Here is a 21,800-nt window from a genome sequence, read left to right as displayed (position 1 = left end):
TTATAAAGTCAGTCTGCAAGAGTCTCCCTCCTTGGTCAAAGCATTTTCTCTTTTCTGCTGTTCAAAGTCAAGCTTCTTAAAGCTACTGGAATGACTTTCCCTCAGTATCCAAGAGTATGTGGGAGCAGCGATTCTCCAAGTATGGTCTGTGGACTTGTGAAGGTCCCCTGAAGTCCTTTGTAGGAAGTTAAAATAATATTCATAATAATACTAAGACATTATTTTCTTATTAAAATATTTCTGCTTTTCTAGCTACGTATCTGTGTGAAGCCAGATTTTCTGTAAACACTTCAACTAAAATGACATATTACTCTAGATTGAAGATAGAAATAAAATGGAGAATACAGATACCTTCTACTCAGAGTTTAAAAAGTTTGTAAAAATGCAATGCCGTTCCTCTTTTTTTTTTTGTTTTGGAAAATTAATTAATTTTCACATACAAAAAAATTAGTTTGATTCATTGAGTAAAATAAGGTAGTGTTAAAGAGGGGGAGGAAAGAGAGATTATCACAAGCAAGAAAGAAGAAAGTCACGATTTTACTGCTATTAGTAAAAGTGATGAGCCTAGACCTAAGGTCAAAGCACAGAGTGTGTCCTGGCATCACTACACTGAAGATAGGATCAAAATAGATGCCAAGGGGTAGGAATATTCTTTCCTGTGTTGTAGATAATTATGCACACTTTAAATTTCCCTTTCCCTCTTGTATTGGGAAGTGCTGATCTTCGTTCTAAATGTTTGTTCGTTGTTTATTTATTAGACCAGTAAATGTCATGAAACTAATCATCATAAACCCAAGCTGTATTCTACCTAAGGTTTGTCTGTTATCTATTTTACAGATATATTGATATGCATAGATAGAGAGATAGATAACTATTTCTATGCTTATCAATATATCTGTAAAATATTCATCATATTGATATTAACATTGATATTGATATCTACTTAAATATAGATAGATGAGCGTGTGTGTGTATGTGTGTGTGTGTGTGTGTGTGTGTGTGTGTGTGTGTGTGTGTGTGTGTGTGTGTGAGAGAAAGTGGGATTTCTTGTTCAGAGATGAGACATTTTTGCCTAACTGGAGTTTAGAGCTAGAGAGCAGAAGGGGGAGGGGGCTGGTGTCACACACTGCACTCCTGGCAAATAACTTAAGACCAGAACAGTCTTGGTCTTTAAAAGGCCATTTTTTAAAGCCCCCTAAGCTCAAGAACGAAGCCCTTTCATCTCCCTTTTCCCAGAGGCACTTGCTTGCTCTGCAGAGCTTGAAAAGAGAAGCACCCACCCATACAACAAGGAGTAGAGTCTGTTTGGAAAGGGAAATTCCCTGACCCGAAGCCCCTCACAGGAATGAGTGCTAGGGAAGCCCACCCCGGCCTACAGAGGGGGAAGCCCTGCCCCAGCACCACACACAGAAGCTCCAGGTTATGCGCCTTGACTGCAGCACCACCTGGCGGCCGATACATAGAATACATGTCCCTCTTCGTTCATTTAGAAGAGCATAATTAATAGGGTCACTTTTAAATGGACTGAATACAATGGCACTTACTTGCCGGTCAGCAGTTCATAGACTAGGATTCCTAAGGACCAAAAATCCACACTGAAGTCATGCCCTTTGTTGAGAATGACTTCGGGAGCCACATACTCCGGGGTCCCGCAGAAGGTCCACGTTTTCTGCCCAGATCCAATCTTCTTTGCAAATCCAAAATCCACCTGGCAAAGAATGTAGGGATTTGTCAGCATTTCTATAGTCTTGGAAGCTTCCTCAGCCTGACAAGCTGGAGCTACTGCTCTTCCAGGGACCTGAAGAGTCAATAGTCTATGTCTGTCCCTTCCTTTTAAAGGAACTTTCTTCTTCCTCTTGCTTCAGGATTCCCACACTTGTCACTGCCCGCTTGTGTGCCTTGTGGTCTACACTTACCTCCTAGACCTAAGTCCAGCCTTCTTAGGAAGTAACCCCGGGGCCCCCCAAAGCCATGGATCTGCCTTCTGTCTATCCGTCAAGGAGCTGAGCCTTCCCAGGGCCTAGGGAAGGATTTCTATCATGGCTCTAGAGTAGGCCTCCTGGTCTTCAGGAGGCTTTCTGAGAGAATAGAACCATGAAGGAAGAAGTTCATTAAATCAGGCAAAGAACGTTGATCTGAAATACTGTGCTTTATCATCAGAATGTTTTGATAACTAATTGCCCTGGAATGGAGGGCTTCCAGTGAAGAAACCCTATTTACCAATAGAATCTGTCATTCATTTTGCAGAGGAAAATCTTCTTGGGGTTACCTGGAGGTTCTGAGAGTTATGATCGCACAGACAATATGATTCCTAAAGAGGACTTGAGATCAACTCTCCCTCTAACCTCCACTACAGAAGTGTCCAACGTAGCCCACAATGTTCCCAATGCTGTCCCAAACAAAATAAAATGTGATTTAGAAAAATGAATGTCAGTGCAATAGAACGTAGATAATGTTAATATGTTATTTTCTAAGTCTAAATTAATATGTGGACTGAAGGGACCCTTCAGTTCAGTTCTATTTGAATTTGATGACACTTTCTATACTGCACATTACCAAACATATGTGGGCTTCCAAAGACAAAGGCATTTGATTTCTTGATAATATTGCAAAAGTCAAAACCAAAAGTAAAGAAAATAATGCCAGATTTTGCATTTAGCAGCTAGCCTCCAAATTAGGAGCCAAACTTTTTTTGAGAAGGAAAAGAAAGGGAATAAAAAGGAAAGGAAAGGAAAAAAAGAGGGAATGAAAGTGGAAAGGAAGGTATCATATTACTACAGAAATAAGCAGTTAGGTGGTAAGATGGCTAAAAACACTAGCTAAAGGCAGGAAAACCTGAGTTCAAACCCAGTCTCAGACCCTTAACAGCTGTATAACCCTGAGCAAGTCACGTAAACTCTGCCTGGCTCAGTTTCCTCATCTGTAAAATGGAGACAATATGACCAAACTCTAAAGTTGTAAGGATTAAATGATATAAAATTTGTAGTATGTAGCACAGTGTCTAGCACATAAGTTTTAGCAATTCCTCAGGTTGGAACATTCCCAATTCCTTTATCTGATTCTCAGGTGTCAAAAACTCAGAGCTCTTTATCATCCATATTGCCCTCAGATGGACACTTTCCTACTTTGTCAATGTACCTCCAAAAACATAGTATCCATTATTGAAAACCATGCAATAGATATAATCTAATAAAGTCAACATGATAGCAAAACCATCACCTGCTTCTTCCTTGATACTATGCCTTTTAAAAAATTCAGCCTAATGGCAATAATAAGAAAAATAATAACTAACATTTATCTAGCACTTACCATGTGCCAGATGCTAGATCTAATTTTATCCTCACCATAATTCTGGGAAGTAAGTGCTATTATTATCCTTATTTTGCACATAAGGAAACTGAGACAAAAGAAGTAAAGTGACTTTCCCAGAGTCACAAAACTAAGAAATGTCTGAGATCAAATTTGAACTCAGGTCTTCTGATTTCAGACCCTGTGATCTATCCATTGCACACACACTTGTACCCATTAGTTCTCTTGGTTCCCATATCATGCTGTTGACTCATCATAATGAGCTTGCCAACTCATTCCAATTCAAAGATCTTTTTTCAAAAGAACAATTGGATCATCCATCTCGAATTGTGAAACTGATTTTTTGTAACTGAAGTGAAAGTTTTTACATTTTCTCTACTAAATCTCAACTTAATGATATTCAGATCACTATGCTATCATCAAGTATATTAGTTATCCAAGTTTTGTGTCATCTGCAGACTTAGTAATCATGAGTGCATTTATTTAAATCACTGACAAAGGTATTAGCACAGAACCAAGCACAGATCCCTGGGGGATTCCTCTAGTGACCTCTTTCCAAAATGATATCATATCATTAATAACTCCTTCTGGATTTGGTGATAACAATCAATTCTGAACTCATTTAATCATATAACCTTCTAATCCATACTTATCAATCTTTTCTACATGTAGACTTGTTTGGTTTTTCATATTATAAGTACTTTTAAATGCACAGGGTCAGGTTGTCCAGAAAAATGTATTTCCAAAGTTTTAGTGTGTCAGCTTAAAACAAAAAACTTGGATAAATCCCCAGAAAAAAGTTCATCATATTATATGTGCCTCTGCTACACAAATCAGAGAAAATCTTCTCATCATCTAGGGAAAGCTAAACCAGCATAATTTGAAGTGGGATTCTTTCACCCACATGGGATTGCCACTAAAACTATTGTACATATATGAGATTGTCAAGGATATTAAGAAGTAATTTAGAAATGAGCTGAGCTCTCCATACAGAGAAAGAGAATTGGTATGGGGCTGCCTATCTAAATTTGTAAGCCTGAAGTTTCATGGACAAGGAAGCAATGTTTAATTTTATTTTTATGTCTAGATAAATGAAAAAGTAATCTTATGTTTGAAATTGCTTTTTTACTCATTTGCTCATTGCATTGAAATTCTCTCCATTTATAGAAGAGAGGAAGGTCATTAATGTATTTATAAAAGTTGCTAGGGAAGTACATTTTAGTTCAAGCAACTGATTCCAGGTAGTTTCTGTTTTGGAGGACATGGTGTGATAGAATCTAGTCACCATTAATATGGATATTTATTACTAGGAAACCTCCAAAGTTCATTTGGCAGCATTTAATTTATTGCCTTTCGTTCCAACCTTCATCCACTAAGCAAAATTTGTGTATTTGCAATAACTTTCTAGAGAAGTTGGCTTTGCATGTATTGAACACTTCACTTAATTTATACTAAAATGGGCATATCCAATAATAAGATGGTCAAATTTAAACAAAGGTAATGTAACTAATGAAAAGTCTGAGAGATATAATTTGTGTATAATAACCAATTTATTAATTTGGCTAATAATCTAATAATTAATTGATTAATTATGGTAACCAATAAAATAACCAATAAAATGAGATCAATAGCCGTCTCAGAAGCCAGAGAGGACCTTCGTGGGCCCCTGATATCCTTGGAGAAGGAGCTATCCCTGACTGGTGGAAATCAACTCTGATTGACTATCAATATATCAGAATGAATATTATAATGAGAGATGGGCTTATTCTAATTAGGGACTGACAGACTTGACTGATCTTGTCACTCCTGGACAAAGAGACTCATCTTTATACCTAGATCATTCCACCTCCAGTAATCTACACAAAAGGATTCCCACATCACTTATTGAACAATGAGCCAGAATTCCCTTAGATTAGGAGAATCAGAAATACATTTTACCAATTGGATGGGATCCCACCCAGGACTGAGGAGAATGTTAATTTAGTCCCTTCATCAGCCCTGTCCTTCAGAGGATATTTTGATCTAGTCCTGAAATGGGGGAAAAGAAAAAAAAAAAAAAAAAAAAAAACAGAAAAAACCCTGGATATTCCTTTCTCTTATCAATTGGTTATTAATATTCATTTCTGTCAGTGTAATACATTGTTAATAAAAATAATTAAAAATAAAACATTCAGATTTTAAATTTCTTTGCAAAGCAACCGTGAAAGTTTCAACATTTAGAAAGAGTAAAAATTTATCCATTGTAGCTATCTTCTACTAAATTATCTAAGCAATATTAGCAGTTCCTTAAATTTTCTGATACTAGGACACAAATAAGATGTGTCATACCAAATAGTCTAGATTTCATAAAAGAGAAAAAATAGAATGCAAAATGAAAGACAAAAAAAATTCTAAAAAATACTTGTGTGGCATTTTTTTACACAATTTATTTTAATTGTATCTAGACATGGTCATTTCTTCCATGCTTTCAATTCTTCTATCTAAAAGTTCCCGGGTAAAAGAATGTAGCGTAAATTATAGAAATGACAAAAATGTGGTTATGATAAAAATGGAAAATCACATAAGAAGAAATGTTTCATAGTAGAAAAAGCTTTTCTGTAGGTTAATGGTGACTCACTTACATCCTAAAGATAGGAAATGTGAAAGTGAAACTCATTACAATTAGATAAAAAACTTCTAGCTCAATTTTGTGATGGGTCTTAAGAAAGAGTATGGGAAAATGTTTCAAGGAGGAAAATGCATAACTTAATATTGTTATTAGTTATTTGACATATATTAGTATAAGTGTAGTTGGTTTCAGAAGCAGCTAGTAGTAGGATAGCTGGGATCAGAAAGACCTGAATCCAAATCCAATCTCATATACTTACTACTACCTATGTAATCCTGGTCAAGTCCCTTTACCTGTTTGGTTCAAATTCTTTTCATATTAAATAAGGATTATAGTAGCATCTACCTCCCTAGGTTGTTATGAGGATTAAGAAAGATAATAATTAAAAGCATTTTAAAATGCCTGCCATATGATAGGTATATGTAAATGTTTATTCCCTTCCCTTTATAAAACTTCTTTTTAATAACTGAAAGCTGTATTAACATTCTTTTAACCAGGAGATTGTAGCTTCTGGAAAAAGCTTCTAAATAGAGAAGTGCATTTCTGTCTAATGTCTATGGAAAATAAGCTTATAGTACTGTTTATTTCCTTCTAATGGATAAACCTCAAACATCTTCAAAGAAGTTTAAGAAACATTGGTAAAAGATGAAGAAAAAGAATGATCTTTTGCCATTTTGGTTTATCAGCCCACCTTCTACAATCATCTGTAGTCCTAGAAAATAAGATTGGAAAATGAACATGAAATACAGGTATCCTTGAATTAAATTATTTTTGGAAGATCCTTCAGAAGTCTAAATGATTTTAAGGAGCAATGGCATAGCTGTACAATTTTTTTCTTTAGTTTCTCATATTCTTCTTTGGCTGCAATGTCTAATAAGAAATGAAACAACTTATTTAGCTCTTTCTACCAGAATGATTGGCCAACCTCAAAATTGTTTTCAGGATCATCACCCTCATGTGTAGGTATGTCCATACTGTGGATTCAGCTATGATATGCCCTCATTTCTTTCCTTATCTCCAGTCCCACATGTCTAGGGAAATCTTAAGCTTGATGGCACCTCAGATTCACTATGTCCAAAACAGAACTCATTACCTTCCTTCAAATACTCTATTCTTTTAACATACAAAATGTCATTTGTTGAGGCTTTTTAAAAAAAAACATTTTAATTTAAAGTTTTGAGTTCCAAATTCTATTCCTCCCTCCCACTCCCTTGGAATGATACACAACCAGATTTGGTTACACATATGCAATTATGCAAAACATTTCTATATTAGTCATTTTGTAAAAGACATAATGGGGGGAAATGAAAAACAGTATGCTTCAGTCTATATTCAAATAATATCAGGTAACATGCTTCATCATTAGTCCTTTGGGATTGTTATAGATCATCGTATTGCTGAGAATAGCTAAGTCATTCACAATTCTTCATTGAACAATATTGCCATTACTGTGTCCAGCATTCTACTAGTTGTGTTCACTTTTATCACATCAAATCTCACTTTAATGACTTAAATGCTCCCTGAAATATGGAAGTCTTTCCAGGTTTTTCTGAAATCATCCTGCTTGACATTTATAAGACACTAATGTTCTAATACAATCGTTCGCCATTCCTCAATTAATGAGCATCCATTTTATATATATATATATATATATATATATATGTATATCTTTGTACAAATAGATTCTTTTTCCCTTTTTGGATGTCTTTGGGATATAGGAACAGTGGTATTGCTAGATCATATAGTATGAACAATTTACATATGCCCCAAAAGGCATAGTTCCAATTTTCTCTCCAGAATGAATCAACTCCATCAATAATGCATTAGCATCCCAGTTTTCCCACATCCATTCCAACAGTCAACATTTTCTCTTTTTTTGTCATATAAGCCAGTTAAACACTCTATTCTTCCTAATTTTCTTGTTCTTCTTGCAGGTACCATCATTTAAACAGTATCTCAGTATTATAATGTAGGAGTCTTCACTCTCATCCCAACATATTTAGTCAGTTGCCAAGTCTTGCTTATTTCTTTCTCTTCATCATCTCTCACATCCTTTCCCTTTCTCTATGCACACAACTACTGACTCTAGTTCAGACCCTCTTCAGCTACTTACTGAATAATATCCTCTAATTTTGTTGCCCTACCTCTAATCTCTCCCTTTTCTACTCTCTTTTCTACACAGTTGCCAATTTGAAATTGCTAAACTACAGGCCTGACCATGTCACTCCTCTTCTCAAGAAGTTTCAGAGACTCCCTATTGTCTCTAAAATACAATATTAGCATTAAAGCCTTCAAACTCTGGTTCCAGGCTGTCTTTTCAGGCTGGTTACAAATTATTTCCTTTCGAATATCTCAAATCAGGCAAACAAGAATGTCTTTCTTGTATATAACATTTCATTTCCAACCTTTGTTCCTGAATAATTCTGTTGATAATAAGTTACAATCTAATCATACCGACCTCACCCTTTCCCTTTGCCCTTTGAGTGACCCACAATATTAAATTTTTTCATAGACTTTGATATTACTTGATGCACAGCTAGACAGCTTCTCTAGTAAAATGCTGGTATATTTAAAATTAGTTTTTGTTTCAGGGAGAAGTGAGATATGATATGGTAGAGTGGACAGAGTACTGAACTTGGAGTTGGGAAGCACTGGGTTCAAAACTAGCCTCAAATATTAATTGTGTGGCCCTGGGCAAGTCATTTAATCTTTGTTTGATTCAGGTTCCTCATCTGTAAAATGGGGACAATAACAATGATCTATCTTCTGGGATTATTATAAAGGCCAAATGAGATTATGTATGTAAAGTTCTTTGCAAACCTTAAGAACTCTATGCCAGCTATTACTCCCGCTGGTAGTCTTATCTGTTCTTTCTCTGCTCCATTCTCCATCTTTTTTTTCTTCTTTTCCTACCCCTTATATGTCTTTATTGTGAATGTGTGGCTTGGTGCTTCAGTGATGTGGAAGTTAAAAGGATAAGAAAATTTCTGTTTTCGGTAACTTATAATTGAAAAAAATATCTTCAGTCATAGACCATTTATAGTTCAGTTACTTTATAATTTAAGAGATCCGATATGAAAAATCAATACCACTGAGAAAGCCCAATGTAATGAGTATTAATAATCCAACAAGAGGCTCCCATCTTCTCCTCATCCACTTCCATTCAGCGAAATTACTGCAGAACTTCAGCTCATCTGGAAAGGGCCAATGAGAGGAAAATCTTCTCCATTCTGAGAGCACACAGCTCTTGATATAAAAGGCATCACTGAGCTGCCCATCATCTCTACTAAGCTTTGTCTTTTTTTTAATGTTCTTTACCTGCTATTGATTAGGTCTTACTTAAGAGGTACTAGAACACCTTTTTAAAAATTTATCAGTCTCTAATACATTGTTGATGGAGTTGTGAACTAATTGACCATTCTGGAGAGCAATTTGGAATTATGCTCAAAGGGCTATCAAACTGTGCATACCCTTTGATCCAGCAGTCTCACTACTGGGCTTATATCCCAAAGAGATCATAAAAAAGGAAAGGGACCCACATGTGCAAACTGTTTGTGGCAGCTTTTTTTTGTAGTGTCAAGAAACTGGAAACTGAATGGATTCCCATCAGTTGGAGAATGGCTGAATAAGTTATGGTATATGAATGTCATGGAATATTATTGTTCTATAAAAATAATGAACAGGTTGATTTCCGAAAAGCCTGAAAAGACTTATATGAACTGATGCTGAGTGAAATGAGCAGACTAGAAGAACATTACACATAGCAACAACAAGATTATATGATGATCAACTAGGATGCACATAGCTCTTCTTTGTAATCCAGTGATCCAGGACAATTTCAGTAGACTTGGAATGGAAAATGCCATTAGCATCCAGAAGGAGAACTATGGAGACTAAATGTGAATTGAAGCATATTATTTCCGGTTTTTTGTTTGTTTGTTTGCTTGCTTGCTTGCTTTTTCTTTCTTGTTCTGTTATTTTGAACTTTCTTGCCCAATATGATAAATATGGAAATAGGTTTAAAATGATTGTACAGATATAATCTATATCATTACTTGTGTCCTGGGGAGGGGAGAAGTCAGGGAGGGAGGAAGAAAAAAGTTTAAAACTCAAAATTTTACAAAAATTAATGGTGAAACATGTAATTGGTATTATATATAATTGGAAAAATAAAACACTATTGAGAAAATAAAAATTTATTGGTCTCTATTTCTCTGTCAATGTCCATTTATTAATTTCCCAGGTCCTACACTAGGTGGTTTCTGCCCTAAAGGAGCTTGTTTCTATTGAAGGAAACAACTGGTATTCATGTAAGTCTATATAGAATGTATTCAAAGTAAAAAAAAGATCTGTAATTAGGAGCCGGATTTAGAAGCCTCAAGAAACAAAAGACTGGAAGCCTTAGACACAAGGGCTTTGATTTAGAAGAATTTCTTCTCCAAAAATCTAGTAGTATAACTTAATGAGACAGAGGAAAGAACAGAGAACCTATCATGAGAAGACCTCCAAAAGAAAATAAGAAATAAAAGAAATAATTGAGTGAGTAGGAATAGGAAGAATTTCAAGAACTGAGGAATAAAAGAAGGATGCACCATTTCCAAAAAAATTTTAGAAAAAGGCAATGACAACCTCATATTCCAGCTCTGCCATTATCACTTGTGTGACCTTGAATAAATCACTAAAATTAATCTGTAAAATGTAGATAATTCTATTTGCACCATCTGTCTCACAAGTTTGTGGTAAAGATAAAATTAAGTAATACATGTAGAATGCATATTATGGTAGTGTATAATAACTGGCTGATATCTGAATCAGTGACATAGGGATAAATGCTTCCTTTAACATAGTAATAAAAAAAATGCATGAGTTATTCACAAGCACAGTTTTACCACACTGAGGATCACATTTTGTGTTTTCAGTATACAAAGTTCTCTATTCTAAGACAATCCAGAAAATCTCTTGCCTTAGGTAAATATACATATATATATATATATATATATATATATATATATATATATATATATATATATATATATATATATATATATATATATATATATATATATTGAGGGGGGGGTCTAGATTTGTGACTTCCTTGTCATAGATGTCTTATGTGAGGAATTCTCGATGAGGAAGGCCCCTCTCTTAGTGCTGACTGGCAGCTTCTCCACAACTTAAAGTCTTAAAGAGAGTGGTCTGGAAACTGAAAAGTCAGATTTGCTCAGGGTCACATGGCCAAAAATATTCAGAGACAGGACCTGAATCCAGATCTTCCTGGGATCCAACTTTCTGTATATGACACTATACACACTCTCCTTAGGTAAGATAAATACATAAAACTATGAACTAAAATACACTTTCCCTCTTCCTGCCCCAAACTGAGCTACCTTCCTCTAGCTATCATGCTAATAGTTAAAACTGATGAGAAATTCTAAATTCAGTAAAGGGGATCATACACATAATACAAAGGAGTAGATTTTATCTTTTGGTTCCTTCCCATCTTCATCAGTGACATTCACTACACCCAAGGGCCTCCCACCTCTTCAAAGGAAGGGAGTACAGTTGTCGTAGGATGGCTCTTGTTGGAGGTCTTAGTTCTTTGTAACTTGGAAGAGCTTACTTCTGAATCTTTTGTTCTCGAGTTCTTTAGGCTTGAAGTTATTTGGGATAGAAGTTAATGCTTTCAGATCAGTAGGAAGTAGCATCATGGACCTAGAACATGGAAGTAGAACACTGGACCTAGAGCCAGGAAGAGCAGAGCTCAAATCCTACCTCAGACAAATAAATGTTAGCTGTATAATCCGGGGCAATTCATTTGATATCTTTCAGCCTCATTTTTCGGTAATTGCATCTACCACCCCCTTACACACACACCTGCCTTGAATCTTGGAAGGATGAAAGGAAAATTTATTTGTGAAATACTTTGCAAAATTTATGGCAATTAAGTGACACAGTAGATAGAGTGCCTGGTCTAGAGTCAAGAAGATTCATCTTCTTGAGTTCAAATCCAACTTCAAATATTTACTAGCTGTGTGATCTCTTAATCATAATTGCCTCAGTTTCTTCATCTGTAAAATGAGCCAGAGAAGTAAATGACAAATCTCTTCAGTATTTTTGCCAAGAAAACCCCAAATGAAATCATAAACTGTTTGACATGACTGAAAAACTGAACAATAAAAAACAAATAAAAAGCAAAACTGAAAGCACTATAAAAAGGGCTAACTATCATTATCATATAGTAAAAATGAATGTATGTGCTCCAATGCCAGCTACTTAATCCTATTTAAACAGAACATGTCAAATAACTAAGAATTCTCCATATAGCTATTCAAAACACTCCTGCTCCTTGAAGTTGCCCTGGTCTGTTTCATCTCCAACAAGCTATGTCTCTCCCCTTGGATATATGGCTTAAAGCAAACTTTTCTAAAACATTTTCCCAGTTTTTCATATCCTGTACTTATTGTTTCCTTCTTCTACATTCCTTTGGCAGCAGGATGATGTAGCACACTCAACAAACCAAATAAAGCACTGCCTTTCTTCTTTAATCCTCTTGTACTTTTAAAAATATTTCTTGTTATATGTTTCTTTGTCTCCTCAGTTAGATTGTGGACTTCACAAAAACAAAGATAAAATCATAGAATGTCAGAGATGGAAAGTAAAACTTGAATACCAGAGAAGCTAAGCTAATTAGTAGGCTAGCCCAGACTTAAAGCAGATTTCCCAGAGTTCCTGCACATTACTTCCCTCATCATTTTCTTTGGGCATCAACTGCACCAATTACAATGATGTTCATGTAACTCATCAAATAACTCTTATAAATTCAATTTTAATGAGTAAATAAGACTATGTAAGCTTTTAAAATAATTTTTCTAAATCTATCCCTTATAACCACAATTTAAACATAAAATTTCCAGTTTTAGGTAGTTAATTTAATAGTTTGGAGGGTACTGGTGGAAGAGTTGAGAGGAGTATCAAAAGTACATTGTAAATATGACAACCCAAAGGATATGAACAGACAATTCTCAGATAATGAAATTGAAACTATTTCCACTCATATGAAAGAGTGTTCCAAATCACTACTGATCAGAGAAATGCAAATTAAGACAACTCTGAGATATCTATTACACACCTGTCAGATTGGCTAAGATGACAGGAACAAATAATGATGAATGTTGGAGGGGATGTGGGAAAACTGGGACACTGATGCATTGTTGGTGGAGTTGTGAAAGAATCCAGCCATTCTGGAGAGCAATTTGGAACTATGCCCAAAAAGTTATCAAAATGTGCATAACCTTTGACCCAGCATTGCTGCTATTGGGCTTATATCCCAAGGAAATACTAAAGAAGGGAAAGGGACCTCTATGTGCCAAAATATTTGTGGCATCTCTTTTCATAGTGGCTAGAAACTGGAAGTTGAATGGATGTCCATCAATTGGAGAATAGTTGGGTAAATTATGGTATATGAATGTTATGGAATATTATTGCTCTGTAAGAAATAACCAACAGGAGGGATACAGAGAAGCTTAGAGAGACTTAAATCAACTGATGGTGAGTGAAACAAGCAGAACTAGGAGATCATTATACACTTCAACAACAATACTGTATGAGGATGTATTCTGATGGAAGTGGATATCTTCAACATAGAGAAGATCCAACTCACTTCCAGCTGATCAATGATGGACAGAAACAACTACACCCAGAGAAGGAACACTGGGAAGTGAATGTAAATTGTTAGCACTACTGTCTATCTACCCAGGTTACTTATACCTTCGGAATCCAATTCTTACCGTGCAACAAGAAAATTGGATTTACACACATATATTGTATCTAGGTTATACTGTAACACTTTTAATATGTATGGGATTGCCTGACATCTAGGGGAGGGAGTAGAGGGAGGGAGGGGAAAATTTGGAAAAATGAATACAAGGGATAATGTTATTAAAAAAATTATTCATGCATATGTACTGTCAAAAAATTTTTATAATTTTATAATTATAAAATTAATAAAATAAATAAAATAAAATAAAAAGTAAATATGCAACCACACCAAAATGAAGAAGACAATAATGACCACAGAACAACTTTGCATTGAGAAAATTCTGTAATAATTCACTTGCTACAGTAACAATCTTACCAGTTTAAGGTATCCCTCAGCATCTAGAATTAAATTCTCTGGCTTTAAATCCCTGTAGATAATACCCAGGCGATGCAAATAATCAAATGCTTCTGTCACACAGGCAACACAGAACTTAGAAGTGGGTTCATCAAAGCTGCCCCTGCAATCAAAATCATTTTTACAGTTGATACTTTCTGGTCTATAAGAGCTATACAAGAGATAAGCAATCAACCGATTTGAGAATAAACATTTCTTAAAAGAACTGCAAGCTCTTAACAATTGTATGAAAAAATGATACAAATTACTAATGCATGAAAAAAATGTAATCAAAATAACTTTGAGATTTTACTTTACTACCAGCTAATTAATTGATAAAAATTACAAAAAGATTATTACCATCTTTGTTAGAAGGTTTGTGGAAATACAGCAAATACACTGCTGGCAGAACTATGAATTAGTCTAATCATTCTGGAAAATAATTTGGGATTATGTTAGCACCTATATCCATGACCTAAATATCCAATTTCTAGGTATGTACTACAAGAAGGTTAAAGCAGAAAGAGTGATGCCAAATACACCAGAATACTGAGAGCAGCACTGCTTATGGTAGCAAAGAACTAGAAACCTACTCCTCCAACCCATCTCAGTCATACACAAAGATGGTCATAGGCTTGCTCTTTCCATCACCTAAAATGGACTGCTTCCATGTTCATGAACTCTAAAATTCTTTTATCAGACCATTATTTTTTTTATGAGAAAGGCACAGAAATCTGCATTCAGTTTGGGGCTAATTTTAGTTTAGTTCACAATGTTATGTATTTATCTATCTTACATAAGGAGAGCAGATTTCTATCTTTCCTATTTTCTTTTAATCCCAAACCCAAACCCTGTTCTTCATCAATGTAACTTCCAAACCTGTTGACTTCGACTTTACAACATTTCTCAATCTCTCTCTCCTCTGACACTTCCACTCTAGTGCAGGCCCTCATCACCTCAAGTCTCTTCCCCATTCCAATTCACCCTCTAGCCACCAAAGTTCAGGTCTGATCATGTTGCTTTCCTCTACAATAAACTGCAATAAATCCCTATTGCCTCGTCTTTATTTGACATTCACAATCCTTCACAAATTCTTATCTTTCCCATCTTTTTCTCTGTCATATATAAAGAAGGACAGAAGACAGAAAGGGACACCCCCTTCAACCTAGTGACACAGGCTTCCTGGCAATACTCCAGCCCTCTGCTCCAGATATTTTCTCAGGTGTTCCTCATGTCTGGAATGCTCACCCTCCTCATCTCTGCTTATTATTTCCCCAGATTTCCTTTAAGTCCCAAATAAAATCCCTTATTTTTAAAAGTTTTTCCCAATCCCTCTTCATTTAGGGTCAGCCCTCTGTTTATTGTTTCCTATCTATATTGTATTGTAGCTGATCAATGCATATTTATTTGCTTGTTGGCTCTACCTTTAGACTGTGAGCCTTGTGAGGGCAGGGACTGTCTTTTGCCTTTTTTTGAACCCCTAGCACTTAGCACAATGCCTGGAACATAAGCACTTGGTAAATGTTTATTAAACTAACTATAAATGATGAGAGGTCTCTAGGCTTACCTCATTCCCAATCACAGTCTTTCCCTTCACAATGTCCCCTTCAACTGGAATTTGTTTACAATTCCCTTACTTATAGTGCTCTCTCGAGTAAGTTTCCTTCTCCCTCTCCCTGACCCTGCCTATTTCCTAGCTGAGTTTAATGTATTCTCAACAATATTGTGTGTGTGTGTGTTCTACCTTTCTTTTTCATTTTCAAATGAAAATGAGGTTCATGAGACACATTTTCCCTCCCAATACTCATTCTTCCACATTTGTGCTCATTTTATGTACTCCCTCCCAGCAGTCTCATTCCCTTTCTTTTTTCCTTCTTTAAAGATCATCAAAAACATAATCAAACCAGACCCACACTTTGTCAGCCTAAACTTTCTCTATTACCCTAGGAGAAATTAGTACTATCAGAGGTCTTATTCTGCATGTAAACAATTCATCCTCATGTTGATGGGGACATTGTGAAGGGATGTCACTACTGCTATCTTCAGACTTCATATTTCCCCCCCCCTCTGGAATGAACCTCCAGTGAACTCCAGTGAACAGCTTCTATGTCCCTAGCCAATTCGAAGCTATTACAGAAGAAGAGACCTTTGCCCCTTTACCCCAAATGAATTTGGGAGTGACTGCTTGAGGGGGGAAATGATGCAAATAGTGTTCCCCTTGAAATTTTGGGGCAATGGGAGGGAAACTCTGAGGAGCTCTCCTCTGGAGAGACTCACCCCAGGGAATCAAGATAAGTGGTTTCATTCCGTTATCTGTGTGGGACTAGCTACACCCTCTCCTGAGTAGTAGTTGTACCCTCTATTGAGCTGTAAATTAGTCCAAGACCCCTTCTAGTAGCTTATTCAATTGGAGATCTTGGTCTATCCCCAGTCCCCAGGCTAGGATATGGCCATAAAATGGAGGCTTGGTAATACACTCCTTACAAATCTCCTCATTAGGGGTTTGTCCACTAAGAGAATTCTTTCTTAGTGAAACACAAAACTTTCTTCTTTTTTTTTTGCCAATTTTTAGGTTGGTGAATTTTTTTCAGGTTGGATCTGTGTCTCTCGAAGCATAGGGGCTCTTCTCCCCCTTATTCCCATACCTTAACAATGTGATGATGATGCAATTGATAAAATTTGTGTATCTTTCTTTTCTTACATTTACATTTCAAAGGATTCTTTCTGGTGTATTTTTAGAACTTCCTAGAAGTGTTTGAAAAAGAATTAAACTCCTTTAGGTCCTCATGCACCATCATCTTCCCAGTCTTAATATTAATATTAATTAATAATAAACTCAAGCAAAGTAACAAACCATAACAATAATCTCCTTAATGACTCCCCTTATGCACAAACAAGTTAAACCAGAGTTGGAATAGCTGACTACACTTGTATTCTGAAGAGGGGTGGGAATGGTTATCTAAGGTAAAACATTTAGATTTTTTTCAATTTTGCAAACTTCCCCAAAAATCTGGACCTTATGATTCCCCCCTGAGTATTGAGGGTTTCCTTTTTTTTTTTTTTAATTTTTATTAAAAGTAGTATTAGCACAAAAGTTGGTAAGCAGGGGAATTTTTAAAGCAAATCAATCCACTGTTGTTCTACTCTGATTCTTGAATAGTTCTAGAGGGGGTACCCTGAGACAGGAAAAGTGAGAAATCCATTACAAAGGAATGGCTTCATTATTCTCAGGCTGGGGAGCCTGTTCAGTCATTCAGTCCTGTCTGACTTTTACTGACCTCCTGAACCAGGCTCTTTATTGCTTCATTATCTCTTCATGTCTATCCAAATTCATGTTCATCTCATCCTCTGCTCCCCCTTTCCTTTTGTTTTCAACATTTCTCGTCAGGGTCTTTCCCAGTGAGACTCAAGAGTAAGTTAGCTATACTTTGGTAAATATCATCCTTCTCTCCTCCTTCACCCAGGCCCTCATCACTTCATACATAACAATGGCAATAGCTGCTGGTGGGTGTGCCTGCTTCCAGTCTCTCTCCACTTCTGTCCATTCAGTTACCAAAATGATTTTCCAAAAGCTCTGGTCTGACCATGTTACTTCCCCACTTAATAACATCTTAACTCACCACATCCAAAACAGAACTCATCATCTCCAAGATCAAATACAAAATGCTGTATTTGGAATTTTAAAATCCTGTGTAAGCTGCTCTTACCCCTCTATTTCCAATCTTCTTGCACCTTACTCCTCTTACCCCATGTACTCTGAAATTCAGTCCCCCCAAGTTTGCTATTCTTCACATAGAACTTCATCTCTCAACTTCAGAAATTTTTACTGATTGTCTCCCATATGTGGAATTCTTCTGTATCTTGCCCTCTTTAAAAGAAGCTAGCTTCCTTTAAGTTTCAACTCAAATTCCACTTACTACAAGAAATCTTTCCCAATCCCCCTTAGTATACATGTCTTCCCACTATCAATTATTTATTTATACAGTATCACCCCCATAAGAATGCAAACACCTTGCTAGCAAGGGCTAGTTTTTGTTTTTCTTTGTTATCTTTCCCCCTAAGCCCTCCCTTATTTTTACCCTCTCTCTTACTAGAGAAGCCCTCACCATCCTCCCAGTTCTTCAGATTCTCAACCCAGGAATCATCCTGAACTCTTCAGTCTCTCTCACCTCCCTCCCCTGTCCAATATGTTGCTTAAAGTCTGTCCATTTCACTTGTGCAATGATACTGCCACCACTAGTACAGGCCCTCCTCACTTCACTCCTTGATTACTGTAATTAGCTGCTGGTGAATCTGCCTGTCTCACATCTCTTCCCTCTCCATTCTTCCTCCATTCAGGCAGGAAGATGATTTTTTGTCATTGTAGGTCCAGCTATGTCACCCCACCACCTCTACTCAGTGGCTTCAGACCGCCTCCAGGATCAAATACAAATGGCCCTGTTGGCATTCCAAGTCCTTCACAAACTAGCCTTGCCTACTTTTCTAGTCCTACCCCTTCCTCCCCACCATACCCTCCTTCATCAGGTGACACTAGTCTCCTGACTGTTCCTCTCTTGGTTCCAGGAATTTTCTCTGTTAGCACAGTGCCCAATACATAGCAAATATTTAATAAAAATTGATTGATTGATTTTACATATGCCCCCAGACAACTCAAGCTTTTTTTTTATTTTGCTTTGACTGCTACCTGCTTTTCCTAGTCCCTTTTTACACATATTCTTTTTTTTTTCTTATAAGACCTCCTCCCATTTTTATTGTACTTAATATGTATTTATCTGGAGAACAGATCTCTATCTATATGTACCTATGTGTAAATAGATATAAATTTAAATAATTAAAACTTTATAATTACCTGTCTCTTAGGATACTCCACAGTTCCCCGCCTAAGCAGGCCTCCAAAAGCATATAGACATACTTTCTGTCCTTGAAAGTACGATAAAATCTGTGAAGACAGACAATATAATTATAAACATAAATTTAGAACTATCTAATCTTAAAACTGACTAATCATACCATCAATTACATGTCTAGGTATTATCATTGAAAGTGTCTTTTATATATATATATATATATATATATATATATATATATATATATATATATATATATATATACATATATATATATATGTATATATATATATATGAAAGTGGAGTATTCACAGTATATATATATATATATATATATATATATATATATATATATATATGTATGTATAAAATCTTTTGCAAATGATAGACTCTCCATCTATTTCCCAGAGTTCAGTTCTCTTTCTGTACTTGTCTATTGCATATTCCTATCCATATGTTCCAAAGATATCTCAAATTCAAAAAGTCCAAAAATTAACTTGTCATCTTCCTCCTTAAACTTATTACTTTCCGATTCTATATCTCTCAAAATTGAAATCTCAGGTTAATTTCTGACTCCCTCTTCTTACTCCCTATATTTAAGAAGTTGAATTGTATCAATCCTATATCCACAATATCTCTTTTATCAGTCCCCTCGTCTGCACTTAAACACTGACTTCTGCTTCCTCGCTTCCTCAATCCAGATTCCACTTAGACCACAAATTGATATTCCCAAAACATTTGATTTTATCATTATTCTTTCAGTCGATCCACAAAATCTTTAGTGACTAATTATTGTTTAGCCATTGAAAATAAAAGTCTAAAGAAAAAAAGTTTGAAATTCTTAATGTTTACTTACTTTACAATAAATGGAGAGCACATCTCTTCCAGGATCTTCTTTTCTGAATAGATATGCTCCTGTTGTTTAGTATCAACAATATGTTTCTTCCTTATACACTTCATAGCAAATGCCACATTTTCATTTTTCACTTTAACCTAAGGAAGAAAAAAAAATTGTTAAATCCTTCAATGATATAAGAAATGGGGAAGGTAGGTAATATACACCAAGGAAAATTCTAACCTGTTTGAGATTTATTTATTCATTAAAGTTAAACTGCATATGAGATTTTGACATTCTTAGCTCACTAAGAATTTAGTATATATATTTCCTTTCATTGTCTGCAAAATTAGGTATGTCCTGATCTTTGACTCTGAAATTTCTGTATAAAAGTAAAAAATAACTCTGGCTTAATGCTTAGCCTACAGGAGAGCAACAAAGATGTGAAAGAACTTGGGATGTTACCTAGGGAACTAGAAGAAGAAGAAGAGACTTGGAGGGGCAGGGCATGAGAGCCATTTTCTAGTAGCTGAAAGATTGTCATGCGAAAAGATATATATTTAGGTTCAATGTGAGGGAAAACTTCACACTTTAAATATGTCCAAAGTGGAATGATCTGTTTTAGGAAGCAGTGAATTTTCACTCACTAGAGATCTTCCAGCAAGGCTAGGTATGTTGTAAAATAGTTTCTTCTTAAGAAAGGACTATAATGTCCATACAGTCTTTTCCAATTCTGAGATTCCCATGATTTTTTGAAAAGCCGTCTTGACCTGTTTGTGGGATGTGAGATCTCTGAACCAAAAATCAAAAGAATTATTTCGATTGCATAAGCTTACATCTTCAAATTAAAATACTAACTCAATCTAGATGGTTATTTTCAGAATTTCCTTTTAAAGCAAAAATTTAAATGGTTGAGTGTATATGACTGAAAGCACATGTCTGTGACAGGCTGAGAAACTCACACTTAGGCTATATGTGATGGACAAATTAGAACTGCAGAAGTGTTGAATGTTACCACCCAGCACAATTGATGCTGAATCACTAAGTGGGGGAGGGGGGGAGGATGGAAGGGGGAGAGGAGATCACTTTCCGGTGGCCAAATCTGTTCTTTTTACAGCTTAGATAAAATAACACTGCAATCGTGATAAATCACTCTAAAACCTGATATAAGGCAACATTCTAAAAATAATTCTTTGAAATAAGACACAGAATGTTTGCCAGATGAAAAGAGCTGAAGAGTTCTGAATAGTGTGGGAGCTACTAGCAAGGGATTTTACTAGTATTCTTCCATAATTGTTAGAATCAAGGGTTGTAACAGACGGCAATTGTCAGCTTAGTTCCCTCTGGACACTATTGTTAAGAAAATGGTTTACTGGCAAAACCACTAAGGGTTCTGTCATTCTAAAGCCATCTGACCTCAGTAGGGTCACAGTTCCACATTCTAATATATTCTTAGAAAACTTAACCTGGTCACATCACTGCTGGCTTTTTGCACAACTATTATAAAAAGCCAAGAAGTGATGTAATTGAAGTCAACTGACATTAGACCCTAAGTTCCTTGTTTTCCATTTTAGGATGGAAAACAATATGAATGCTCCTCAAGCTGTCTTTATAGTTAGAGTTCCCATTAATACTATAAGATTTTAGATACTCCATAAACTGGGAAGGGAGGGAAGGAAGGAAGGAAGGAAGGAAGGAAGGAAGGAAGGAAGGAAGGAAGGAAGGAAGGAAGGAAGGAAGGAAGGAAGGAAGGAAGGAAGGAAGGAAGGAAGGAAGGAAGGAAGGAAGGAAGGAAGGAAGGAAGGAAGGAAGGAAGGAAGGAAGGAAGGAAGGAAGGAAGGAAGGAAGGAATTACGTATATATATATATATACACATATATATGTATAATATTATGTATAATAATATATGTAATTGATATGTATATATGTCACTTCACTACAAAATAAGCTTTTTAAGCCTAGGGCTAAGGAAATATTCCCTAAAACCCATGTGCTCCCCTCCTTTGTGACTTCAGGAAATTTATTTTAAATGAAAATTTATGAATTCA

At 35.8% G+C, this 21,800-nt stretch overlaps 1 protein-coding gene across 1 annotated transcript in view; it reads right to left on the bottom strand.

Annotated features, from left to right (window-relative positions):
* The window catches only part of PRKG2 (protein kinase cGMP-dependent 2), a 107,658-nt gene that overhangs the window by 12,213 nt on the left and 73,645 nt on the right, over positions 1 to 21,800 (bottom strand). Inside the window, exons 12-15 of the mRNA XM_074272729.1 lie at positions 19,773 to 19,909; positions 18,919 to 19,008; positions 14,052 to 14,193; positions 1,545 to 1,708 (exon numbers count right to left, since the gene is read on the bottom strand). Of these exons, the coding sequence (XP_074128830.1) occupies positions 1,545 to 1,708; positions 14,052 to 14,193; positions 18,919 to 19,008; positions 19,773 to 19,909 (533 nt within the window). The remainder of the gene's footprint in view (positions 1 to 1,544; positions 1,709 to 14,051; positions 14,194 to 18,918; positions 19,009 to 19,772; positions 19,910 to 21,800) is intronic.

Source organism: Sminthopsis crassicaudata, chromosome 6 (assembly GCF_048593235.1).
Source record: "Sminthopsis crassicaudata isolate SCR6 chromosome 6, ASM4859323v1, whole genome shotgun sequence".
In the NCBI taxonomy this organism is placed as follows: Eukaryota; Metazoa; Chordata; class Mammalia; order Dasyuromorphia; family Dasyuridae; genus Sminthopsis; species Sminthopsis crassicaudata.
The sequence above is the reverse complement of the archived record's forward strand: the minus strand, read 5'-3'. Positions and strand labels throughout refer to the sequence as shown.